This window comes from Sturnus vulgaris, chromosome 24, assembly GCF_052056855.1.
Source record: "Sturnus vulgaris isolate bStuVul1 chromosome 24, bStuVul1.hap1, whole genome shotgun sequence".
NCBI classification, from domain to species: domain Eukaryota; kingdom Metazoa; phylum Chordata; class Aves; order Passeriformes; family Sturnidae; genus Sturnus; species Sturnus vulgaris.
In genome coordinates, this window is record NC_142266.1 from 6,642,780 (window position 1) to 6,669,724 (window position 26,945).

Genomic DNA, 26,945 nt, shown 5'->3' on the forward strand with positions numbered 1-26,945 from the left:
GAGCTGCCCAGCTGGGCAGGAGGCAGTGCCATGGCTTTGCTGTGTGCAAAGTGGCAGCTCAGGCAGCCCTGCTGGACTTTCCCTGCTGTAAAAAGAGTTTAGAGTGGGAAGCCCCAGGGCCTCTCCCACTTCATTGCTGTTTGGGAAAGCTGTTTGCAGTGTGAGGAGCTGGGCTGGGCTGGATCTGCTGGGCTCTGTGTGTGTGCAGGTACCTTTAACCAGAAAAGACAAGTCCAGGGTCACTGAAATTGGGAAATGTGAGAAATAAAAAAGAGAACACCTGCATTGCACAGCCTCTGCTGCTAAAGTTCATGGGTCACCTGCAGAACAGTCTGGGATTCACTGCTGTGTGTCCCCAGGGCTGGGCCACTCTGACCTTTCCAGGAAAGCTGCAGAAAGGCAAATAACAAATCTGCAGGTTGGGAAATTTTGGAAGGGATTATTCATCTCTTAAAATGACCTCTGGAAAAGGTATTAGTTGTGTAATTGATCAGTCAGGCATGGCTTTGGGGATTAGCTGGTTTTTTACATGTGCCAAATACAAATCACTGATGCTCAGGGAAAAAAAAAAAAAACAAACAGAGAAGTGGTTGTAGCTGGAGAGTGACTGCAGAAATGCCACGGTGGGATTCCATATTTATTTGCTCTCAGCAATTTCCAGATCAAATTGGCTCAGGGAAAAGTCAAAATTATTTCCCCTCTAACTGCTGCCTCTGCAAACTCAGCCTCAGATCTGAGGAAATCAGAGCGTGTGGTTCCTGCCTTCTGCATCATAACCACTAATAAAGATTTTGCTGGTGGAGCTGAGCTGACAGTTTTGCTGATGATGGATGGAGCCAAACTTGCTGCACTCCTGCTGCTTTGGACTCTCATAGGTGGGGAGACAGGCAGGAGCATTTCTTTAAAGTGTTTTTATACCAACCAGTGCTTAAAGACAACCACTGGAACCAGCCAGAGCAGAAAGTTCAGTGTTAAAAACTTCCAGCTCAGTCATGGGATGGGAGAAAAACGTGAGCAGAGGAAGAGATTCACTCGTTTTTCTTTTCTTTTTTTGGGTGCCAAAGGCACATTTCCATGTGGGAATGCCTGAACCTGGCAGTGTCCTTTGTCCCTGTCAAATGAGGGGATGTTTCAAATGCAGGCAGGGATTGTTCCCTTGGGGCTGACACCCAAATTCGTTCCCTCTGCATTAGTGATCCCAAAGCCTGTTGGTTTCACAGTGCAGCTCTCTTCATCGAGGCTTTTCCTCCCATCTCCCCCTCTGCCCCCCTGTCCTCTTCTAACACAGCTCTAAAGAGGGGTTTGCTCTCCAAAACCAGCCCGTGGGGGGAAGGAGGCACCACAGTCATCCTGCATCCCTCTGCACATCAGCAGGTGGATCAGTCTTCCAAACACAACTATCTTGACAGTTTATCACTAAAAGTTAATTAGCTAGAGGCAGGAATGTTATCAGGAGCTCAGGCTCTGCTGAAAGCCCCTTGGTGGTGGTTGCCGAGTTCCCTTTTTGTGGTTTGGACTGTTTGTGACCTCAGTGAAAAAAAATCTGCTCGTTTTCGGGGCAGAGCTGGGGAAATGCTGCAGGTTCTCCCGAATTTTTACCAGAGCCCTGACTGCTGCCAGGAGAAGTCTCAGCTGTGGTGCTGCCTGTCTCTGGTTCAGCTGTGTGGGTTTGGCTGTGTTCTGGAGCTCCCAGGTGCCCTGGGCTGGGCTGTGATCACCAGTTTCCAAAAGCTGGGCTCAGAGCAGCTCTCAGGCTGAGCTGGGCTGGGAATCCCATTATTGGTCATTTCTTTCATCTCCTTCCCACAGCCAGCAGGGTAAAGGTGTCAGATCTCTCCCTTTGCCTGCACTGTGCAACTTCGTGTTGTTCTATGTGGAGAAAATGGAGAAATGTTCCTTTTCTTGCTGCAGTCTGGGGCTGAGCAGGCTCCAGTCCTGTAATTCACCCTGCTCTGGGTACGTGAGGAGCACCACGCACAGCTCCAGCTGGAAATGCACCTGCCGTGCTCCTCCTCCTGTGTGAGGCACAGGGCAGGCTCTGATCCTGTGTGCTGGGCTCATGGAAACCCCGGGACTTCCACCAGACTGCCTCTGCCTGCTGGGGGTAAGGAAACCAGTTCTCAGTAAAATATTTACTATGCTGGAGTGGAATTATGATCTCGAACCAGTCGGATGTGCTGTGATCAGACTGTAATTCTTTCTCTGGGGTAGAAATTCCTCTGCAAGGGAGAATTTCTCTGCAGTTTGGAGAACTGGCTGGCTCCAGCCTTGCTGGAATTTTCCTTTCCTCCACACTCCTCATGCATTTATTTCCTGAACCTGTGAAAGGGGGACTGTAGTGTAAATCCCACAAATGATGCATGCACTGGGTTTTTTGCTTCAGTAGCCTCTGGTAGATTGATGCAGACAGAATTTAGACCTGACCTCGAGCCTGTTTTAGCTGTAGGGGATACAGTTAATTGACTAAAAATGTATTTGTTGTGTTGGTAGAGTGCAGGAGATGCCTGGCATGCAGTGATCAGTGCTGCAGAGCTTTTGCCTCGCTGATGCCTCAGAGCTCACTCTGACCCAGCTCTCCAGGCTGAGGGCACTCTGGAATTTGGGAGAGCTCTGCAATTTGCAGTCATTTGCTCTTCTCTGCCCAAATCTAGCAGTGAAAGCACTTGTTCCACAACAACTAAATTTGATGCTAGACTGGTTTCTGAACTGCCACTTACAGCCAGCACTGCAGAGGGATGAGTGGGGAAATGACTTTCTAGGATGCCCACCTGCACTTCCCTGGATCACTTCAGGAAATGCTCATCAGCTCCTGGAAATCCTTTGAGTAGGGGGATGGAGCCTGGCTCTGAGCTGTCAGTGACATCCTGCTGTAACCTCCCTGCTCCTCCATCCCTCTGGGGCCTCTGCACATCCAGCTCTTCAAATATTTACTATAAAGCAGTCACCTGCATTAAGATTCCATCTTCCCAGCAAAAATTTTTATGGACTCGTGATTAACTTTTAATCAATGATTAAATCTGCCCCTTAATGGGAGAAAAAATTTTGTGCTAAGTGTTCTTTCCTTTGCTTCTGTGTGCAAGGCTTTGCCAGATGAGGTTCATCCATCATGTTTGGTTTACTCTGTGATTCTGCCATTGTACAGATTGTTTATCATTTTGATGGTTTTGAATATGTTCTCCAGTGTTGAAAACAATTCAGATTTTAGATGGGGCAGCTGAGAGGGAGGAAGGGAAATGTACCTTAGTACTAAATGAGTGACTGACCTGAATACAGAACTGACACGGAGCTGTCAGGAGGAGAAGGCAGGAAGGAATATTCACTCGTGTGCTGGCAAGAGGAAACCTTGGTGCTGGGAGCATTCTGATTTTTAACCTGAAGGAAGAGACTACATTTACATTGTCCAGAAAAATATTTTTCAGTGAGTGGATTTGGCATGAGGAGCACACACTGCCATGATTGCTGTCTTTACCCTGGGTCCCCTGGCACTTGAGTCCATCATCTGACAGCACATTTTGGAAGGGCTCCAGAGGAGCAGTCGTGGGCAGTGGTGTCTGTGAGCTGCACATAATGTGAGGGCTTTGTGCACCATGGCCCCAGAGCACGGTGGGAGCTGTGCTGGAGGACTGGATAATAAACATCCCCTGCTTGTGGGACAGGGTGGCTCTCGTTTGTGCCCTGCAGAGCAGCCTCTGCCAGTGCAAGCAGGACACTTGGTGTTCTGAGGGCAGAGCCTTGGGGGCCAGCAGGCACCTCTGGCAAATGGGCACACACTGCTGAGTCCCTAATCCAGCAGGGAGGTGTGCAGATGTGCAGCAGTGCAGCAGGGAGGCGTGCAGGTGTGCAGCAGGGAGGCGTGCAGATGTGCAGCAGTGCAGCAGGGAGGCGTGCAGATGTGCAGCAGGGAGGTGTGCAGGTGTACAGATGTGCAGCAGGGAGGTGTGCAGGTGTGCAGCAGGGAGGTGTACAGATGTGCAGCAGGGAGGCGTGCAGGTGTACAGATGTGCAGCAGGGAGGCGTGCAGGTGTGCAGGTGTGCAGCAGGGAGGTGTGCAGGTGTGCAGCAGGGAGGTGTGCAGGTGTACAGATGTGCAGCAGGGAGGTGTGCAGGTGTGCAGCAGGGAGGTGTGCAGCAGGGAGGTGTACAGATGTGCAGCAGGGAGGTGTGCAGGTGTGCAGCAGGGAGGTGTGCAGGTGTACAGATGTGCAGCAGGGAGGTGTGCAGGTGTGCAGATGTGCAGCAGGGAGGCGTGCAGGTGTACAGATGTGCAGCAGGGAGGTGTGCAGGTGTACAGATGTGCAGCAGGGAGGTGTGCAGGTGTGCAGCAGGGAGGTGTGCAGGTGTGCAGCAGGGAGGTGTGCAGGTGTGTTTCCCCCGGGCAGCCCAGCCCAGCAGTCCCCGGGAGGACACTGGAGCGTGAGGAGCAGCAAGGGGCTGCCCTGAGCTGGGGGGACATCCGTGCTTCCCTCGTGCAGAGAGCAGAGCTGCAGCGTGCCCTGTGCCAGGGGAACCCGAGGGGAATTGTGCTCCTGAGGCTTCTCCCCTGAGCTGGAAGGTGACCGTGCAGCTTTCTAGGAATGGGGGCCCTGTGTGCTGAAAGCCTCCCTCGTCCTTTGAGCCATCACACAGCCTGGGACTGTCCCCATCCCTGTGTCCCCCTGTGTCACCCAGCCCTGCCCAGGGTGCCCACCCTGATGCTGTTCCTCAGTGGAACTCTGGGGGTGTCCCCACGCTGCTCTGTGACCTCTCCCCCCTGTCAGACCCAATTGAAGTTTTGCAGCTCACGAGTTAGTGGGGAGGATGGGCACACAACAGTGGAGCAGAAAACAGTCCCCGGGTTTATTTGAGCTAATTGTTCTAAAGGCTGGGATTGAGTGGGAGCCAGGAGCTCATTAGTTCTAATCTGGCCTCCAACACTCGCCTTGCGTGGCCCTGGAGCTGTTGTTGGATTTCCTTTCTTAGATAGTGCAAGAATAAGAACATTAAATGCAAGAGATGGAGAAATCTGCAGCATCTCGTGCCAGCAGCACCAGCACAGGATGGTGATACACAGGGAATGGGAATGTTCCTCCTAAAGAGTGTCCCTTCCCTTCAGAGGGACTCAGTGACAGAACTGCTGCTGATTTCTGGAGCAGGGTGGCCCTGCACAGTGTCTGTGCTGGATTTTCTGGAGCAGGATGGCCCTGCACAGTGTCTGTGCTGGATTTTGGAGCAGGGTGGCCCTGCACAGTGTCTGTGCTGGATTTTGGAGCAGGGTGGCCCTGCACAGTGTCTGTGCTGGATTTTGGAGCAGGGTGGCCCTGCACAGTGTCTGTGCTGGATTTTGGAGCAGGATGGCCCTGCACAGTGTCTGTGCTGGATTTTGGAGCAGGGTGGCCCTGCACAGTGTCTGTGCTGGATTTTGGAGCAGGGTGGCCCTGCACAGTGTCTGTGCTGGATTTTGGAGCAGGATGGCCCTGCACAGTGTCTGTGCTGGATTTTGGAGCAGGATGGCCCTGCACAGTGTCTGTGCTGGATTTTCTGGAGCAGGATGGCCCTGCACAGTGTCTGTGCTGGATTTTCTGGAGCAGGATGGCCCTGCACAGTGTCTGTGCTGGATTTTCTGGAGCAGGATGGCCCTGCACAGTGTCTGTGCTGGATTTTCTGGAGCAGGATGGCCCTGCACAGTGTCTGTGCTGGATTTTGGAGCAGGATGGCCCTGCACAGTGTCAGTGCTCAGAACTGGAGCTGTGTTAGCAATGTCCAAGCAGCCGTGCTCAAAGCTGGGCTCTTGCTCTAATTGTGTTAACATGATTTCCCTGGGCAGGGAGGGAAGTGCAGAACCGTGTACTTTGAGAAGTAACAAAGGATAATTATAAAGCAATCGTGTTTCATCCATCCTGAAACCCTCCTGCTGCCTGGGTTAGCCAGCAGGGTAAAATACAAATGAAATACTTCCAGTGGAAATGGGATGTTTGTGGCTCTCCTTCCATCTGAGCCTTGTTTTTCTCTGGAGTTATCTGGGAAGGTCATGTGTTGACATTGGAATTCAGCACTGATGAACCCAAAGAAACCCTTGGCTGATTCCTGGTGCTGTTCTGCCTTTCCTGAATCCTTTCTGCAGCACCAAGCCCGTGTCAGGATTGCTGAGCCACCGTGGCTGGGTTGGATTATTTTATCTCTCAGAGGTTTGTGCTGGGTGCTGCTGAGCCCAAACTACCAGAACATTCTTGCTGCTGCCTGTGGTTCTGCCCAGTCTCATCAAAATAATTCTCACAGCAAAATAATTCCAAAGGTTGATTTCAGCTCTGGCTGGTGCAGGATGAAGCCACAGACAATTCTCTTCTCTTGGTTCTTTCCTTTCTGGTTTTCAAAGGCTAAAATGAAATGTTGAGTTGAGTGTTAAGGTGGGATTTGGTGAGTGGAGGCTCCTCCCTTAGGCTGAGCTGTTCTGCCGTGGTGTGGAGTCTGTGAGCCAGGAGCTGTCTGTAATTTTGATGAACTTTTGTGGCTCTTGCCTGTATTCCATCCCCCCGATCCCTGCAGCTGCCCCTCCTTGCTCTGTTCCCAGCAGTCCATCAATCCCTGCTGTGTGAGGGCTGAGCTGGATCCACGGCAGGTCAGGCCCCTCCATCCTGCAGCTGAATCCTGCCTTTGTTCTCACACCCACCCCACCAAGATCCGGTTTGCAGCATGGGTTGTGTGATTTACTGGGGGCTCTGGGGCTCTTGGAAGGGTTTATCAGCCTCTGGTAATAAATTTGCCACTGTGGTCCGAGAATTTCTTGTCCCACTGCTGTAAGGTGACAGCTGTGACACGTGGCTCTGGGAAGGCTCTGAGTGAGTTTCCTGTTTCTGTTATTAGCTATTACCTGTGATGAATTATTGGACTAATCTCAGCTGACTACTTAATACTTGAGAATTGCTCTGTTCCTCTCTTCAGAAGTTCCAATCACGAGGAACTCTGGAAAAGGGAGAGGACAGCAGTGCTCCAATCTGTCCCTCTGAGCAAGGACTACAAAGACAGATGGGGAGCAGGTGAACCAGCAAGAAATCATTAAACTAAACTCATCCTCCCAGATCTCTCCTGCTAAACCATCCAAGTGTGAGATGAAGCACGAGGTGTGCTGGCAGCCCTCAGCCTCCCTCTTTCTACTCTTCCAGCATTTGGACTGAGACAAAGCCAATTTCCAAACAGATGTTCCTCCTGCTCCCTAAATCCATCCTCACAGTGCAGAACAGGAGTGATGCAGGATGACTCTTGGCCTGTATTTACAATTCTTTCTCTTCCTCTCCTTCAGTTCTCCCATCTGCTTTGTGCAGTGTTTTGGGGCCCTGAGCCATCCGTGTGTCACAGGCAGTTCACACCTTGTGGGTGCTGGGGAGAGCAGCTCAGCAGCTGAGGCTGGAGTGGGGAGAGCATCTGAGGGAGCCTGGCAGGGGCTGCTCCCGAGGCTCATCCTCACTTTGGGAATGCTCTGGGAGCCTTCCCTTGGCTGGATGAGGAGACATCACTGTCCAGGCTGGGCTGTGGGCTTGGAGCCCCCCACAGAACCCCAGAACTCCAGTTTTGGAGCATCCTCATCTCCATCCCCCACAGGAGCTCCCAGGGCTGGAGATCCCTTCCTTCTGCTGCTCTGGGCAGGGCAGGTTTGCACACACATCTCTGGAGCCCAGACCCACTGAGCATTCCTGCCGTGCTCCCACATCCAAAGTCAGGAGTACAAAGCCTCTCCTCTCCTCTCCTCTCCTCTCCTCTCCTCTCCTCTCCTCTCCTCTCCTCTCCTCTCCTCTCCTCTCCTCTCCTCTCCTCTCCTCTCCTCTCCTCTCCTCTCCTCTCCTCTCCTCTCCTCTCCTCTCCTCTCCTCTCCTCTCCTCTCCTCTCCTCTCCTCTCCTCTCCTCTCCTCTCCTCTCCTCTCCTCTCCTCTCCTCCCCTCTCCGTTTTGTTTCATTATTGATCTGTTTGACATTTGTCCTTCAGGCTGTCAAACAAGCCCAATCAGTTCTAGAGACTTTGTATTTATTTTTTTAAGTTTTCCTTGAAAAAGAAAAGCAAAATGTTTCCACATCTCTTCCTTTTCTTCCTTCTCCTTGCAGCATTTTGGGTTACTTATGGCTAGAGCTCCTTTAGAGCATCCCCTTGGGCTGTGGCTCTCCAGAAATGAGAATCCTGTGCAGATGGTATCTGTGGGGAAAGGAAAAAAAAACCTTCCCTTGTCATAATGCAGGTGTGTAAAAACAATCCTGTGTTTCCATCCACCTTCCATTCAGCGTGGGGGGATTCTGGGGAGGAGCTGATGGTCCTGGCCTGGCTGTTCAGCTGCTGCCCATGGAATGCTGGGCACTTCCAAGGAGAATTTGTAGAATTTGTGTGTAATTAGGGATTTACAAAGCCCCAGTGCTGTACATGCTTGAAGGGAAGCAGCTGAAATGGAAGAGCCCTCGAGGCAGCCTACAGGAATGAGGCAGTGCCCAAAATCTGAAGAGCTCAGGGAATTTCCTGGGTGGTTTGTGCTGAAGGCACAAAACCCAGGAGGGAACTCAGAGGTGACATTTGAAGGAGCATCATTACTAGGAAAGTGATAATTTATTTTTTTTTTTCCCCCACTTTCTTTCCTTGAAGTGTGCTGGAATGCAATAGTAGTCACTAAGAAAAGCCAGCCTGTCCAGCCTGGAGTGAAAAGGGCTTGGCAGAATGCAGGCAGCAGTGTCACCCACTGGGTGCTGGGGCTCTCTGGTCCTGTGTTCCTGCAGGGCTGGCAGCAGCTCAGGACCTGCTGTGTTTGACAAACATCTCCTGATACCCAGCAGGAGCCAGCCTGGGAGCTCAGCTGGGACACGGGGGTGCAAAAACCCCAAACCCCTTGTATTTTATTTATATACCTTACATTTCTTCCCTGATTTCCTGGTGCTTACAGATGTTGCTCAGAGCTGACAGAAAGGAGATCAGACCCATTCCTTTAGTTTTAAGCTCATCTTTAAGTGTCACCTGTTCAATTTTCAATCAATCTCGTACCCTTATTGTGTTTATTGTGTTATTTCTTGTGTTTATTGCTGGTGTGGCCGTGCTCTGGAGTATCCTGGGTCTGAGCAGCTCGAAGGGAACATGGAGCTGAGCTGTCAGGGTGGCCAGGAGCACAAATTCCTTTTATTGTTATCAGAATTTTCCCCGAGCTTTGATTCTGGGAAGCAAAGGAAGAGGAGCTGCAGTTTCCCTCATCTCTCCACTAAATCACGCCGTGCTTTGGTCTAGACTTGCAAATTTGTTCTCAGAACCATTGTGGGTGTCTTGCAGGCCAGCATCTCATTACAGAGCTAACTGCAAAACCAACTGCTCTTGCTGCCATGTTTCCTGATTTAGATGCAGCTGGATCCAGCTGGGCTTTAGTGCCTCAGCCCTAGAAGGGTTTGATTTTTTTTGTTTTGGTTTCTTTTTTTTCCCCCCTCTTGACACAGTTAAATCTAGTTGCATTAGGAATTTAATTAGGTGGTAGTTTAATTGTGGTTTGAGCTGTTTTCTTCCATTCAGCTTTCCTAGCAGGGACTGAGTCAGGGAGACTCTTGAGTTTTATTTCTGTCCTTGCTACTAACACTGACAACCTTGGGCTGCTCTGTGCTGGGTTTTTTCCAGTCCTCCCAGTTCAAACCAGGCTTCTGGTCCTGCTTTAGCCCTGGCTGTGGTGGGCAGGGAGTGTTGGCTCTGCAGGAGAACTCACCATGACCTGCCTGGCTGGGAACAGCAGGGAGAGCTTAAAACTTAATTTTTTTTTAATATTGTAACTTGCTGGAAGGTGATTTCTTCTGCCTTCCCAAAGAATTCCCCCATTGTTGCAGGGATGGAGATCAGTTTTCTGAGCAGTGGCTTTGGCTCTTGTGCAAGAGAGGGTGAGCTGTGACAGCAGCTGTGGCACAAAAATCCACCCAGGCAGCTTTGGGAGGAGCTGCCAGGAGTTTGCCAGAAACTGAAGCCAAGCCCCACTCACCTGCTGCTGGAATTGCTCTGTTGTATTCACATCCACATAAAGCTGCCTGGAGCAATTCCCCTCTCTGCCATCTCCCCCCGAGCTCTCAGCTGATGTTTGCAGGAGCTGACAGGCATGGAAGTTTTGGGTGAGAATCCTCCAGGGAGAGCTGGAGCCCCAGGGAGGAGCTCTGTGCCCAGGCTGCTGCTTTAGGGGTGGAAAACCAATTTGTGTGTGTGCCCAGTGCCCTCTCGAAATGTGTGTGTGCAATACACTCTGGGTTTTTCTGTCCCCAGTACACTCTGGGTTTTTCTGTCCAGTACACTCTGGGTTTTTCTGTCCAGTACACTCTGGGTTTTTCTGTCCCCAGTACACTCTGGGTTTTTCTGTCCCCAGTACACTCTGGGTTTTTCTGTCCAGTACACTCTGGGTTTTTCTGTCCAATGCACTCTGGGTTTTTCTGTCCAGTACACTCTGGGTATTTCCACCGTGCCCAGTGCTCTGAGAAGAAAGGGCTGAGTGTGTTTTAGGTGGAGGGTGTGAGGTCCAGAGGATGTGTCAGAGTCATCAGTGGAGAGCAGAGAGGAAAGGGCTGGATTTGGGATTTGGGATTTGGGATTGTGCTCTCCTGGCTTTCCCCTGGGAGTGGCAGGCTCGGGTTTTAGCCCTTTGCCATCAGGGATGGGTTTGGTTGAAGGTGGCTCAGCAGAGGGGATGCTGGCTTAGCACATCCCCAGGTGAAGGTTGGTTAAATGGAAATCCCTGCAGCTCCCTGAGCGTTTCACCCCGGGCAGGAGGGAACATGGCAACAGGCAGGTTAGCCTTTGAATTGCTGGAGTTCCTGTTGGGATCTATTGGATTTACTGGCATCTTTAATTACAAGGTGTAATTACTTTAGGATGGGTGATCAATGTGCCCATCTCTGGGAGTTGCTTGGTAACATCCCTGGAGCTGCAGCTGCTCCTGCTCTGCACTTGAGGCTTTTAAAGCAGCCAGGGCAGGCTCTGGGTATCAGAGTGTGCCTGAATGGAGCATCTCCATCCTCTGGAGTGAGCACGCAGCTTTTTGTCACCATTTTGCTCTTACATAAAAGCATTACTGAGGACATGGGCCCCGAGAAGTAACCTGAGAGGTTGCTCAGCTTTCTATTAAAGGTTTTCAAATGAATCCCAGCTCTTTTACAGCATTCTGCCCTGCTGTTTGCCTGGGTATTTATATCTCCATGTGATGATACTAGAGGCAGCAACACAAAATAAACATGATGCTGTTTCATTACCTTTTCTGCAGATCCTGAATTATACAGGTTTATGCAAGTCTGATAAGGGAAAAATACATCCATTATTCCAACCAGAAATGAGTTATCCCGATGTGTTCAGGCAGACTTCTTCCTACAAGACTGACAGCTCCTCTTTTTCTCTCTCTCTTGTCATCTGGCAAATTATATTTTATACAGCAGGGGGAAAATAAATGGCATTATTGCAGCTTAAAAACCTCAAACTGACTCGGGGTTACTGTGGGGCAGCAAGGAGGATAAAGGTGGGAAAAAACAAGTCCTGCTCTGGAAACTGAGAGGACAAATATTCTGCTTCCAGCTGCAGAAAAAGGAAGAGAAGTGGGGAAAAAAACAAGTTAGGAATACAATGGGGAAAGAAATATTAAAATTACACTCACCCTCCTGCCCTCCATTTTTTTTTTTTTAACCCAAACTGGAAATTTCTTTGATATTTTAGAGTGAAATATTTGAAGGAGAGTTGAAGGAAGGAGGGTAAAGAGCCACAGAAGTGGTTATCTTGTGAAGATAATGGCTTTGTGTAATGTTCCTTGGAAGTGCTTGAAAGTGGCTGATTGGTTGGTATATTTAGATTTCATCTTTTAAGCATTTACTAATTATGCCAGTCTAGATGGATAAAACTAATCAAATAGCTGTTTGGGAATGCTCTGCATTTGGAAATCTTCCCTGTTAACAAAAGGAGGGCAAGTGATGGTGAGGGGGAGCTTTTTATTCTTTTTCTTCCCTCTCATCTCTCTGCTTTTTTCAAGTCCATAAACCCAGAGATCTTGGAGTGGTTTCGTTATTTTAAAGTGCTTAAAGATTTGCACATCTCTTCAAAGTGAAAACACTTTCTTGGTCAAGTTTTTATCCAAAACCCGATTTCCTCATTACCTGGATCACAACATCCTCGAAATGCTTTTTTGTTCTGCTGCTGCCTCTGTGAAATGCCAGCCAGATTCTTTTTGGGGTTTGGAGGGAGCAAAGCACGAGAAAAGATAAGGATTAAATGGTGGAAATGATAGTGCAGGTTTTCAGGGTTCACTTTTGTCATTTCTAGTTGATTTTAGTACAAGGGGCAGCTGAAACTCTCCAAAGTAACAAGTGACTTACAGGTGAAAGAAAAGAAAGAGCAGTGTGACAAATGAAGTTATAAATTCAGAAGTCTCTGCTATAAATCAGCTGAGACCCAGAGTGCTTGGAATACCAGGGCCAAATAGATAATTGTCTATTAGGTGGCAGATGGCTCAGTGGTGAGAACAAAATCTGAAATTATGGATCTATTTCCATAATTTTTGTGGTGCTGCTGCCATTTTTCAAATGCAGGATGGCACAATGTTAACACTGATGTATTGGGATGTGTCAGGACTGGAATGGCATAAAATATTCACTTTTCTAATCCTGGTGGCTCATCAGAAATGAGGCTGGAACACCTCACCCCACACATCCCCCTCCCTCCAGCCTGGAATTTGGGATCTCTGCTCAGGGGAGGCTGCTGTGGATGTGGAGCCCCCACTTTCAGGACCTGGCTGCTTCCCTTCAGGGCTTTGGGAGCTGAGGTGCTAAATTTGGGCTGGAGAAGCAGCTGCAGGGAGCCAGAACAGGCACAGTGGTGCAGATGCTTTTTTGGCTCTTCCAACTTTTCCAGTTGCTGCTTTTTTGGAGCAGTCAGTGGAGAGAGGAAAGCTCTGGGATGCTGGCAGATGAAAAGCTGCCACGTTCTGCATCCTGCCTCCCAAAATGTGCAGGGTTTGAAGGCAGCCAGCACCGTGTGCTTCACCCAGAGGCAGCACTCCCACCAGCAGCCATCCCCTGCCTCCCTGGAAAGCAGCTCAGCACTGAGCACAGGCACAGTTTGGGACACAAATCTTTTTTTTTGGGGGAACTTCTTCAGCTGGAATGGCTGAGCAGGCAGGTGAGGGATGCACCTGTTGGGAGCCCTGGGTGAGTGAGGCACTTTGGGGAGCCCCAGGCTGTCCCTCCTTGTGTGAACAGACAGGAAAAAGGAGATTTTCCCTCTAGGAGATGGGGCTGAAGGCAAACCCTGGGTGTTTTCCATCCCCTCGCTGGCAGGGAGGGCTCTGCAGACTCGGTGTCCCAGCCTGGCTGGGCTCACCCTGCACCTTCTGCAGTGCAGGGGTTTTAAAGAAACTGAGGGAGGGAAATAACATAGATAAATAAATAAAATTTCACACTCAGCTTGAAACGAGGCTGACTCAGAACGACAGCGTTAGGGATTTTAGAGGATGTGGAAATGATTCTGTTCCCTCTGTGTCCAGGCTCCCCCTGTGCCAGAAGGGCGGGTCCTCCTTCCTCAGCCCTGACTGAGGAGGAGAAGGAGCCCAGGAGGTGCCTGGATGTTTCCTTTTGGTGCAGAGCCCTGCTGCTCACTGGGGGAATGCTGCCTTTGGGAACACCTGCAGGCTCTGACACAGAAAAGCCTTTGCTCTGCACTGCCCAGAGCTGCAGAAGATTCACCCTCTAATGTTCATGGTGAGAACTTCCCGTTTAGAACCTGCTGCCGCTGGGGAAAAAAAAAAACCAAAAACCAGAGATTTGGCAAAAATAAAGTGAACACTCCGAGTCACATGCCTGGGACATGTTGGAGTGCATTTTGTGGAGGGTTTCCTCCCCCTCCCTGGGTCATTCTTTGGTTTCCTCAGCAGAGCTCTCCACTGACTAATTCATCCCACACTGAGTTTTTAAACCCCAAATTGGCTTTGTTTGTTTGTCCAGCGTTCCATCTCCTGGTGCTGTTGGAGCCCGAGTGTTATTAATCAGTTCAGCAAATGTTTATCCTCCTCCATACGAACAGCTCCAGGAAACTTTACTTTGGAAGCTTGATGTTGAAAAAGGAGAGGGGGGAATCTGGGGATGTGGCTTTTTGCTAATTAAGGAGGATACTGCCAGGGGCTTGTGATGTTGGGTTTGTGAAACACACAGCTGGAGGGAAGAGCAAGAGCTGAGATGACAGGAGGAAGTGCAGACCAAAGGAACCTGCAGACTCTGATCCTGAAATAGAGCAGACACGAGCCAGGAGTGCTCTGTGCAGCAAGGATTTGGTTTAAACTGTCATTTTCCCTCCAAAGTCTGGTCTGAGGGAAGCATTTCCTCTTATCTTTGCTGGAGAACATGGTTGATTCTCTGAAGCCCTTTCTTCCCCTTTGTTATCTTTTTCTTTCCCAGGGATTGAATCAAAGGATGTTCAGGTCAGTGTGATGCTGGGGCTGGGGGGGTTTAGGAAAAGCAGCTTTATTTAATGCACTCCTTGGAAGCTGACAAGTCCCAGTCTCTCCCAGATGAAGAAAGGACATTTGTAGGTTTAATTTTTCCTCCCAGCTGGAGCCAGAGGAGCAGGAGTACAGAAAAGCTGTGCTGGGATCTGTGTGTGTGTGTTGGAACTTGCACAAACTCTGCCCCACAGCCCTCAGGGGAGGGTCAGGGTGCTGGGCCCGGGCAGGATGGTTCAAACATCCCAAAAGGAATTGTTTGAGTTGGAAAGGCTTGCTCAGAAATCAGACAGCCCGTGTGCAGAGCTCTGTGAGGAAAGCACTGTGGAGTTCTGATAGAAGGTAACAAAATGTCATGGGTTTGGTCTGTGGGAATGTATTCTGTCAATTAATGGAATGAAAAGCTCCAAGATCAGTTTCCCGTGTACTTAGGGACAGATCAGCTTTGGCCTTTCATTCTTAGTTCATTTTAACAACCGTTCTGAAATTGTGATGAATAATCTTTGCAAAAGGTTGGAAATTCAGAGATGGAGACAGCTTTCTACAAATGCCCCGTGGTTTGCAGGGCCAAGGTGAAAAGTGGGGTTTTGGTGTGAGCTGTGCCAGGTTCTTCACCAGAAATGATGAGCTGGAAACTTCACCCACCCCGTGCATGCAGCCCCACTCCTCAGTTCAGGGGGAATTAAAATTTCATCATTAACGGCCCACAGTGAGTGGGAAACCGCCATGGATTCCCAGAGCTCAGGTTTGGAAATCCTCATTCCTGTTGAGTGTTCTAATTCCCTTTTCCCACCCCGGCAGATGATGAAGTTTGCCTGGGATAACTACAGGCAGTACGCGCTGGGGAAGAACGAGCTGCGCCCCCTGAGCAGGAACGGCCACATCGGGAACATGTTCGGTGAGTGGGGCTGAGAGCGCTGCTGGCACCACGGCAGCTGCACACACACAGCGCTGCCAGGCTGGGGACAAACACTGAGCTTTGTCACCCCTGCGTGATCATAAAGGATAAAGGATTGGTGAATGTCAGGGTCGTTTGGTGATTGAATGTGGTTATTGTTTAATTGTAGCAAGAATCGTGAGAAATGGTGTAATCGTAACAAGAATCGTGAGGAAGGATATTTGGGGGGGCCTAATCAGGATATTTGGGGGGGCCTAATCAGGATATTTGGGGGGCCTAATCAGGATATTTGGGGAGGCCTAATCAGGATATTTGGGGGGCCTAATCAGGATATTTGGGGGGCCTAATCAGGATATTTGGGGAGGCCTAATCAGTGTACATAATACAATAGAACAATGTATACAGTCCAGTAGAACAATATGGGTTTAATAATTGATATATAGTTATATAATGAAAAGGGTATAAAAACGTGTCCATCTCAGATCCATGTCAGAGTCAGATTTGGGTCTGCACCCCTGATTCCCAGAGCTCTTCAATAAAAGCACCAGTATATAATCATTCTGGGCTGATGAGTCCCAACACCAGCACTGTCACTTTTCCCGAGGTTGCTGAAGGTCAGAGCCAGGGCAGCTCCTCTGTCTGCAGTGCAGGGACGTGTCTGTCACAGCTCTGCTTCGTCCCTCTGGCTGCAGGGGAGCAGCAGAGCTCTGGCTCCGTGTGCTGTGCATGTCCCAGGGCTGGCAGCCTCATCCCTGCAGTCCCAGCTCTGTGTGCACAGCCAGCCCCAGCCGTGCTCAAATCCAAAGTGTCTTTATTAAAACATGAGGGCAGCCCAGAGCTGACAATGCTGCTATTTGTCTGAGCTTGTAGGCTTCAGGACCCGACCACACTGAGCATTTTCTCTCTCGTTTCTCTACTGTTGAGCAAGATGTGAATTCCATAAAATATTGAGTGAATCAATATTAAAAGCTCTTTATGCTCTGTGCTAACTGGCTTGTATAATTTTACTCTTTAGCAGATCACTTTTTTTTATGTGAGCCACTTTCAGTGCTATTCCCCTGCTCACTCTGCTGGGATTCTTGTTGTGGTTCTGGGGTATTTGTTGGTTATTTGGCTTCTGAGGATATAAATTGTGTTTTTGCTGCTCTGCACTCACAGCATTGCCCTGCCTGTGCCATGGGGAGCCCAGCACAATCTCCTCAGCAGATTTCCCTTCCCATCCCTGGGGATTCCTGCAGTGCTCTGGGCTCCTCTGCAAGGGCTGAGTGTGCAGGGATGATCTGGAGATCCTCACCCACATCAGGGCAGGACAGCCCTGAGCTGATTTCCTCCGTGCAGAGGATGGGGCTGAGGCTTTGGAGAACACTCCCATCCTGTTCTGCACTCTCTGGGTGTCCAGGTCAGCCCCAGCACCTGGGGGATCTGCTCTGTGTGGATCGCAGCCCTGGGGCTGAGGTGCGGGCAGGTGTGAAGGTGGAAATGGCATCAGGTGTCTCTGCAGAAGAGAAGGTTTGGGGTGACCTAATTGTGACCTTCCAGGACCTGCAGGGAGGACAGGAAAGGTGGAGAGACCATTTCCAAAGGCCTGGAGTGACAGGAGTGGCTCCAAAGTGCCAGAGGGCACTGGGTGGGGTATTAGGGACAAGTCCTTTGCTGTGGGGCTGGCTGGGCTGCAAAGGAAGCTCTGTGAACCCAGGGAAGGAGGTTTGGGATTGTCACAGGCTGGGTGTGAGCAGCCCCTGGCCCTGGCCAGCCCCTCTCTGCCAGGAGCACTGATTTGGGTGGGTTTGGCCTTTGCTTTGCTCTTTCAGCCTCCTCCAGTAAGAGCCAGGTTCTTTATTTGAGAATTTGCATGGAGTTCAGCAGCAAGCTGAAGCATTTTGCAGCTCTTCCACTCTGGCAAGCTTGTCAAAATTCCTCAAGGATCGTGCCAGTAAACAGACAAAAATATTGAAAGCTTTAAAATGCATTTATCATGCTAAAACAATTGACAGTACTTAGGCTTGTTTGGAGTGTGCCTGTGAGCACTCTCAGGGAAAATGCTTTGGAGCAGAGGATTTGCAGACAATTGCAGAAAAGCAGCTCCGTGCTACATTTCAGCCTTTTAATAAGCTTTTCCTCCTCCTAACTGCCTGCTAGAGCAGGGCAGCATCAGGGAGTCCCTGTGTGCCTGCAGAGAAAGCAGGACAGGCCAGCCTGGCCCTGCCCATTCCCCCTCCTGTCACATCAAAGTGTCCTTTTATTCCAAACTGCAGATGGAAAGGAGGCAAACTGGGTGCTCTCCATTGGAAATGTCCATGCTCAGCTGAGATTGCTCTGCAGCTGCTTCCATGTGGGAAGGGAGGAACCTCTCTGGGGTTATTTTGGGATGTTTGGGAAGCAGTCAGGGTCCTGGAGGGTGGGTGTTGCTGTTGTGGATGTGCTGCTGCTCTCTTGCAGCCTCAGCCTGGGGGGAGCTGCCCTGGATCAAATATTCCCTCTGGTCCAAGCAGAACTAAAAATGAACTCTGAATTCTGCTCCTGCTTCTCCTGGCAGCCAGGGGAGAGCATCCCTGCCCAGGTAGGAAAACTTGGATCCCCAACCCCTTCAATCTCTCCAGAAATCCAACTTTGCCACTTCCCAAGTATTTCCCAGCTGCTCCACAGGCAGCATCCCCCTCTCCACTTGGTCTCATGTTCCTGCTGGTGCTTGATGTTCCCCAGCTCCTGTTTCTCCTGTTTGGCTCTCACCAAGCCTCCCCCACGTTCCTGAGTTTATTTGCACAGAACTCCTGTGATTGCTGTCATTTACAATCACTGCAGCTCGAGAGCCCTTTCCTTAAACCCACAAGCTGTGCTCCTTTCATCAGCATTAATTATTCATCAGTGCTGCTTGTGATCAGAAGTGCCAGGCTGAGCACTGCCCGTGCCCTGCAGTGGGGCAGGCACAGCTCAGAATTTCAGATGTGTGATGATTTCCCTGGGAATGGTGCCCTGGAAGTGGGCAGTGCTCCATGAGGAGGGGGGGGATGATCTCTGCTGGAGCAAACCCCACATCACGAGGATCCAGATGGTCCCAAAGGCTGGGGGGGGTTTCAGGATTCCAGGCAGGGCTCACACCAGCCCCCAAAGTGACACCTGAGGAAGGTGGCCCTGGAGACCTGCAGGTACAAATTGACAAATTCTGCCCCAGTGCTGCTGCAGGTACCTGAACCCTTCCCAGCCCCTCAGCCCTGCTGCCCTCGGTGCTGTGAGGATTCAGCCCAGTGATGTTTGCAGATGTGAGGGCAGCAGCTCCGTGTGCCCCAGCCCCTGAAATGCTCCTGTCACTCCAGAGCACTGCATTGTTATTCTGCCCACTCCCCAGCTCTGGCACAGCCACTTATTTTTCTGACAAAATGTTTTTAAAATCCTGTTAGCTTTACAGAGCTTCTGCAGCTCAGGGAGAGTGAGCTGGCACCTCGTTGTGCTCGTGCATCAGCTGAATTGTCAGTTACATTTTGATTGCACAGCCTTCTAACAATGATAAGGTGAGAAGCCTGATTTTCAGATATCTCTTCAAGTGTGCAGTGCTGGCAGCAGAAGAATCTTTCTTTGACTTCTAACCTGAGCCAATTTGCTCTGAAATCGGTGACAGCAGGTAAACATGGAACCTTGCTGTGCTGTTAGATGCTTTTCACCACCTAAATGCACGTTGGTTTATTAATTTGACTTCAAAAATTTGCAAGCCTCAACCAAGGTTTCTCCCCTTTTCTTCCTCTTTCCCCCACTCGATGTCATGAATTGCAGCCATTGCTCCTCTTAGCATATGCTGAATTTCTGCTGCTGGGAATCCAAGTGCCAAGTGTCCCAGGCAGGACACTGCCAGCCAGCTGTGCCAGCAGCTGGATTGAAAGGACACGAGGTGTTCACACCTCGTCTTGCTCCGTGTTTGCTCGTCTGGTGACAGGGTGGAGAAATTCCTGGAGAAATCCGTGGCTGCCTGGGTTGTGTTTGTGTGCTGGGCTCAGACTTTGGCCTGAGCTCTTTGATTTGAAGACAGGAGGTTACTGGCCTCAGCTGCCTGGAAATGGGGCTGGTTTGGCTCTCCAGGATTAAAAAAAAAAAAAAAATAGGGATGAAATGGCTGGGGAAGAAAAGCAGTGAGCACAGGAATAAATCCAGAGAGGCCTCTGGAAAGGACCAAACTTTTTGTCCTGAGCTCCAGAACGTTCAGGTTTGTTCTGCCTGGTAAATCCCACCAGAGTTTGTCATTGCCCTGAGGCACTGTGACCTGCCAGGCTCACATCTGGAATGGCCACTGGAAATTCCAGGAATGGCCACTGGAAATTCCAGGAATGCCCTCTGGATTTAACACCCCCTGTGACAGCAGCTTTGAGCAGGAGCTGCTCAGGGGCTGCAGCCCAAAATCTCCACGTCCCTGGGTTAGAGCCTCCAGCCACCCAGTGTGGTCAAACACTTTGCCAAGAGCTGCTTCCCTCATGCAGGATTTATGCAGGATTTAGCAAACACACCCCACCTCAATTAGAAGCAACAGGAGTTGGTCTGTGAATTTATAACAGAGGAGAAGTCACTGAATGGAAACATGAATTCAGCAAGATCCCAGCTAGCAGAAGAGAAATGTTGTGCAATCACTTACTGCACCTTTTCTCTTCTGGCTCTGGGTCTCTTTCCCTGTGATCACAAAATTGCAAAACCCTGGAGAGTCCTTTCATGTGATTAAAATTATAATAATAATGGCTCTCTTAATTTCTATGCTGAATTATGCCTGCTGCCTATTGCACATGACACTGCAGGCTTGGCTCCATGGGCTCTTTAAAGAGAAAAATTCCTCGTGATGGAGATGCTGCTGGAACTCTGTTGCTCCCTGGCATCATCATCTTTTCTTTTTCTTTTTCATGTAGAATGTTCCCCTGATGAATAATTTTCAGGAGGGCATTTTGAGTTGACTTTGGCTTTTGCTGTCAGGGAAAATCTGCAGCAACAAACTTATTTCCTGGCAGCAGGAAGCAGGAATCAGGATGTGCTCCAAATCCCAAACTCACTGAGTCTGGCTGTGTGTTGGAGCTGACATTAATCCCTGTTTGTGTTTTTTTTTTTTTTTCATTTTGAGTGTTGAGATCACTCCCAAGTTAATTAATCCTTCAGGAGATCTGTCCCCACTCCTGTCTCACCTTGGGTGCTGCTGCTCAAACCTCAGGGCTCTACTGGGCCCTAAACCCCACACAGGGGTTTAAGCTGATTGCAGTGGCTCAGCTTGAAATACTCAGTTAAAAAGTTAAAAAAACAAAAAAACACCAAAACCCCAATGTCTCACAGAGTGGCCTCAAACAGCTTTGCATCAAACCTTGGCTCTGGGGCTGGGCAGTGCCTGATGGAAAAATGTCATTGGAGCCGAGGGGCTTCAGCTGAGATTTCTGTTTTAGCAGAGGAATAAAGTCAGAGAGGAGAATTGGGTGGAGAAGCTGGGATGGGAGAGCCCAGCCTGGGATGGGAGAGCCCAGCCTGGGGGTTCTGAGCCCAGCCTGGGGGATGTCTGAGCCCATCCTGGGGGTTCTGAGCCCATCCTGGGGGTTCTGAGCCCAGCCTGGGGGATGTGAGCCCAGCCTGGGGATTCTGAGCCCAGCCTGGGGGATGTGAGGACTCAGCAAAGCTTGGCCTGGGCCTGTCCTGAGCCCCAAACTCGTTATCTCCACACAACCCCATTAATCATCCCAACTTCCTCACGAGCTTCCTGAACTTTCCACTGACCCCAGACTGAGGCTGGAGCTTAATGAGGCCCAGAAGTAGGAGAGGGTGCCTTGGGATTTGTCAGAAGTGCTTGGCACAGCAAAACGGGGGAGAAGGAAACAAAACAAGAAGTAGAAAAACAGAAAAGCAGCATCAGAGCAGCAAGTGGGAGAAGGAAAAGGCAGAAAATTGCACTGGGAGGGTTCTGGGGGCTCTGTGGCTGCTGAGGGAGGAGCAGGCAGAGATGTGGAGGAAGCCACACGTGAGCAGAGCACACGGGGAACAATCAGGCTGCAGCTATTTTCTTTTTTATCCTTTTTTTTTTTTTTTTTTCCCAGGCTCTGGGTATATTTTAAAATAGAGTCAGCTCATCTTTAAGATTTTTTTTTTTTTTCCTTCTTTTCTTTTAATATTTTCTTTAAGCACCCCATTATGGATGTTGCCTGTGCCTCATTCTGGACACTAATTATGCAGAAATAATTGTGTAATCTGCAGAGATATTGAGCGTGTGATTAAAAGGCAGCCAGCTGAGAGGGGAGGGGGGTTTGGTGCTCACAGACCCAGCCCTGGGCTGGAGCTGCTCTGGGCAAACGTGCAGGGATGGGAATGGGCAGGGGACAGGGGGAGGTGTCCCTGGGATGGGGTGGGAAAATGGGATGGGATGGGATGGGATCCATGGAATGGGATGGGTGGGATAGATGGGATTGAATGGGATCCATGGGATGGGAGGGGTGGGATAGATGGGATTTATGAGATGGGATGGAATTTATGGGATGGGATCCATGGAATGGAATGAGTGGGGTGGGATTGATGGGATTTATGGGATGGAATGGGATCCATGGGATGGAATGGAATGGGTGGGATTGATGGGATGGGATCAATGGGATGGGATCAATGGGATGGGGTGGAGTAGCATGACATGGGGTGGGATGGATGGGATGGGATTTATGGAATGGGATCAATGGGATGGATGGGGTATGTGGAATGGGAATTATGGGATGGCATGGCTTGGGGTGAGATGGATGGGATGGGATTTATGGGATGTGATTCATGGAATGGGATTTTGGGATGGGATTGGCTGGCATGGCATGGATGGATGGGATGGGGTTGATGGGATGGGATGGGGTTTATGGGATGGGGTTGATGGGATGGGATGGGGTTTATGGGATGGGATCAGTGGCATGGATGGGATGGGGTTGATGGGATGGGATGGGGTTGATGGGATGGGGTTTATGGGATGGGATCAGTGGCATGGATGGGATGGGGTTGATGGGATGGGATGGGGTTGATGGGATGGGATCAGTGGCATGGATGGGATGGGGTTGATGGGATGGGGTTTATGGGATGGGATGGGGTTTATGGGATGGGGTTGATGGGATGGGATCAGTGGCATGGATGGGATGGGGTTTATGGGATGGGATGGGGCTGATGGGATGGGGTTGATGGGATGGGATGGGGTTTATGGGATGGGGTTGATGGGATGGGATCAGTGACATGGATGCAAAGGGCTTTGAGGTCCCTTCCCAGCCAAAGCAGTGGCATTCCCTGGGGGGCTCAGTGCCAGCCCTGGGGCTCCTGCCTGCCCTGCTTGGGCTGAAGGTTTTGGGAATGCTCAGAGCCCTTCTGGCCCTGCTTGCAGTCATTTTCTTGGTGAGATTTTTGCCAGAATCACAGAATGAGGGTCAGAAAAACCCTTTAATTCCAAGCCCTGAGCCAGCACCACCCCTGTTCACCATAAGCCACATCCTGCACACATTCCTGAGCTCCCCCTGTCCCCTGAGCAGCAGTTCCAGTGCCTGAGAACCCCTTCAGTGGGGAAATCCCCCCAATCTCCACCCTGAACCTCCTCCAGGCTGTTCCTTGTCCTGTTTGCAGACACAACCCCCCCTGCACAACCAGGAGCTGCACAAAAAAACAGGTCAAGAATATTTTAAAAAGACACTTTTAATGTTGGAAATACCTTGAGACTCGTGGGTTTCTTACCTTTATCCCTCTGTGGTTTTGCTTTCCCTTGTTTATTCAGAGGAGATGGAAAGTGTACAGCAAAAAAAAAAAACAACAAAAACCCACTTAACTTTGGTTTTAATTCACTTGGTTTCCACTCCTGAAACTTCTGAAGAGATTAAGCAGGTTCCAGGCTGGCTTTGCCGTGTTGGATTTCACATTTAGAGTTTAACTGCTTTATCACATCATTTTGTGCTGCTGCTGAGGCTTTTCCAGCCTCATTATGTATCTCATTGGATATTCATCTGGATTAGTGTTAGATTCTGACATTTTTCTATTCACCTCCAGGAGATCATATATCAAATGGGTCCTGCTACAGAATTTCTTCCTCTCTAATTTCTCCAGGTGCTTGTTTCTGATTCTTTTTTTTTTTTTCATCTCTGCTGCCTTTTTAGGGGAGAGAAGTCCCTCGTCTCACTTCATCAGTGGCTTTGACTTCCTCCCACAGGACATCAACTTTCAGATTTGTCACTGCTGCTGGGCTGGCTCTGTGTGCTCTGAATCTTGTGGCAGGCATTTGTCACTCCAAGACCTTTCTGCTTTCACAAAGTATTTCCCTTTAGCCTCCCAGGATTGTTCTGTCTCTAGAGAGGATTTTTTTGGAAGTTCAAGGAAATCCCTCAGCCTTTGCTTGAGGCAGCAGTGTGAAACACAGGGAGGATTTTTTTTATTTTTTTTTGGGACTGACTAAATTTGTTCATCCTTCTTCTGATGTTTTATTCCCAACACCACTTCTGCACCCTAACACACTTTATATGCAGCTCCAAAAGGAGAAAAAAAAAAAAAAAAAGGGAGAAAAAGTTCAGTGCAGGAGAATGAAAGCATTTCAAGGGGAAGTTGTGAAGGCAGAAGTTGTTTCCTCCTAATTTCAATATACACAGAATTTAGCTCTCAGGTACAAACCCAGGCTTAAGAACACCTAAATTATTCCTGTTTCTCCCCACAGTGCTTTCATCTGAGCACAGGATTGCGCTGGGGTGGCAAAACACCAACTGTGCCTTGATGGCTCTGGTTCATCTCCATTTCCAGGCTCCAGCCTGGGCTGGGCTCTGCCGGCAACAGAGAGAAAATTCAGCAACAAAGAGCCCGAGCATCAATCAAGGTTTGCCCGTGCAGGAGTGCAGAGCTTTCATGGACTTCTCCTCCAGGCAGCTGGAAGTGGAAGTTGCCTTCAGGCATTAAAATTAACACCTTTTGCCTAGGCTGGAACATTCCTTCTCTCTTGGCAGGCTCCCTCCTGGTTGCTGTGGGAACCAGCATTTTTAATTCCCTGACTTTTGTGTGTACATCCCAAATTGTAGCTGTGATGTTCTCTGTCACTGAGGTAGCTCTGGGGAAGGTTTGCAGGGGGATGGAGCCATCAGGAAGGATTTTATGGAGCTCTTCCTTCCCTTGGGATCACCCTGCTGCCTCTCCAGGGGGATTTTTGGGTTCTCACTCAGCTCAGGGAGCAACAAAACACCAAAGTAGCAGCGAGGGGTCTTTCAGTGCTTCCCTTCCAAGGCTGAAAAGTCGTGGCAGGCAATTTAAAATTTCAAGCTTTAAAGCTTGTCCTGGCTGCTGAGCCCTGTGTGCTGCAGAGTTCAGCTCCTTTCCCTGGGGATGTGCTGGGGGCTTTCAGCCTCTCCTTCTGTGCAGCATCTCCAAACCCTTGTCAAGGCTGAGCAGCCTCAGACCAGCCCAGCTTTAACTGCAGCTCAAATTCCTCCTGCTGAGCCCTCCCTTCCCTCTGCAAACTCCAAATGCTGCTGCAAGGAGACTCTGGGCCCTTCTTATTGCTCATCCTGGGCTGGGCTTGGCTCCTTTCCCCAACATTCCAGCCTTGGTTTGAGCTGGAAATATTTGGTTTGAACTGGAAATCTTTGGTTTGAGTTGGAAATCTTTGGTTTGATTTGGTTTGAGTTGGAAATCTTTGGTTTGAGCTGGAAATATTTGGTTTGAACTGGAAATCTTTGGTTTGAGCTGGAAATCCTTGGTCTGAGCTGCATTTCCAGGGCTGCAGCCTGGCTGTGGCTCTCACAGAATTGCTGCCTCACCATTTATTCCTTTTTTTTTTGCTTCATGGTTCGTTGTGCTTCCCCCAGGCAGAACACTGCCGTGTGGCCTCACTGAATTGCATCCCGCTTGTTTCTGACCATTCTCCCAATTTGCTGAGATTATTTTTGATATCTAATCCTGTCAAGCAGCATTCTGGAGAGAGCATTTGGAGGCTTTCAGCCGGGGTCTTGTTGGTGTGACTCGAACGATATGGGAGAGAGAGGGAAGAGCAGGACAGATGGTCCCAAGTGATGGAGTTTAATGTGTTTGTGCTCGTGGTAATGGAGCATTTTGCATTCTCCTGACCCACTGCATTGTCAGAGAAAATGTGTTTAGGTTCTTCCACGGGTGATGATGAGGATTCCAAGAGTGCTGAGTTAATCCTCTTAATTCATTTGGAGGCCAAGGGTGGTGTGGTTGCTTTGTCTCTGAATTCTCTCCCACCTGGGCTGGTGTTAAGGACCCAGATGTGTTTTTGGGAGGGCACCTTCCTGTGATTGTTGTAATGAAACGTGTCCCCTTTGAATTCTGAGGTGAATTAGCAGCCTGTGCTCATTAAGTGCTGCCTGTGGCTGTGGCAGAGCAGGGTAATGGCTGCAGGTAGGACTCGTGTGTTTGTTTTAATGGCCTGCTGGGACCCCTCACATTAAATGCTGCAGCTCCTCCAGGAGCTCTGTGGAGGAGCATTAAATTGAATATAATCAGATTACCTTTAACCACTCCAAAATTAATTTCAAACACCCAGAGCAGGGAGGCACCAGCAGTGGTTTTGCCCCAGCTGTTGTCCTGTGGCTCACCCTGCTTGAGCTGCTCCTCCCAGCATTGCTGCTGCCCTGTCAAACGGCCCATCCTTGTCAGCAGCAATTGCCTCTGAGCCCCCCTGGCCAGAGCCAGCAGCCAGGCTCCTTCCCAGGGGAGCCTTTGAACCATTATCACTTCCAATTTCTGCCTGAGTGGCACCGGAGACAGATGGGAGGCACGTGCAGGGTGGATTTGTGGGGTCTGTGCTGGATCAGGGATTGTGTTCCCAGCCCCAGGCTCTCCTCCCTCACACTCAGAGCAGGAATTGTTGGATTTGGGCTCCAGGAGGTGTTGGAGTCGTGCAGGGATGAACCAGAGCTGGGTGTTGGAGGCTCAGTAAACGTTGAGGGATGGTTGGAGAAACTGGAGGAAAGAGGATTAAACTGGGGAGTGCTGCCAAATATGAAATATTTAAGAATCAGCTGGCAAGAGGTGCTTACCGTGTGTGTGCTCTGCCTTTCCTCTGAAGGAAATAACCGAGCTGAGGGGCTGCTGCTGTGACAACCAATTCATTCTTGTGCTGAACACCTTTCTGCTCTTATTTTTCCCAGTGCATAATAAGAATATTGCTGACCTGTTGCCCCCAGCCTGCTCTCCTCCAGACTCTGCCTCCTTTGCCACGTCCCTGAAGGAGCCCAGCTCTGCTTTTGTGTCTCTCACCCATCACAGGGCAGAGCTGCCACTGCTGCTCCAGCTTGAACGATAGCCTTAATTCTCCAGGGGAAATTGATATTGGAAAAACATGAGTGGTTTGTAATCCAAAAAAAAGCCATTTCTTCCCCAGCTGGAACACACTCTCTATTAAATTTGATCATAGCAGCCTAAAAGGCAGCACTTGAAGCTGCCTGTCTGCTGCCAGCTTTCCCCGTGCCCATATGCTGAGGCTGCTCTGGGCTGCAGGGGGGACTGGGGCTCAGGAGAGCTCCCCAGGAGCCCGGGGGATCTCTCCTGTGACAGCACAAAGCACATGAGCAGCGTCTGAGCCACGTGTTGGGGTGATTTCCCCCATCCCAGCCTCGCTGCTGGGGGTGGAGGCTCAGCCTTGGCTTTCCAGGAGC

At 49.9% G+C, this 26,945-nt stretch overlaps 1 protein-coding gene across 1 annotated transcript in view; it reads left to right on the forward strand.

Annotated features, from left to right (window-relative positions):
• Positions 1 to 26,945, forward strand: part of MAN1C1 (mannosidase alpha class 1C member 1) — a 50,722-nt gene that overhangs the window by 3,084 nt on the left and 20,693 nt on the right. The window contains exon 2 of the mRNA XM_088178225.1: positions 15,240 to 15,336. Coding sequence (XP_088034351.1) covers positions 15,240 to 15,336 — 97 coding nt within the window. The remainder of the gene's footprint in view (positions 1 to 15,239; positions 15,337 to 26,945) is intronic.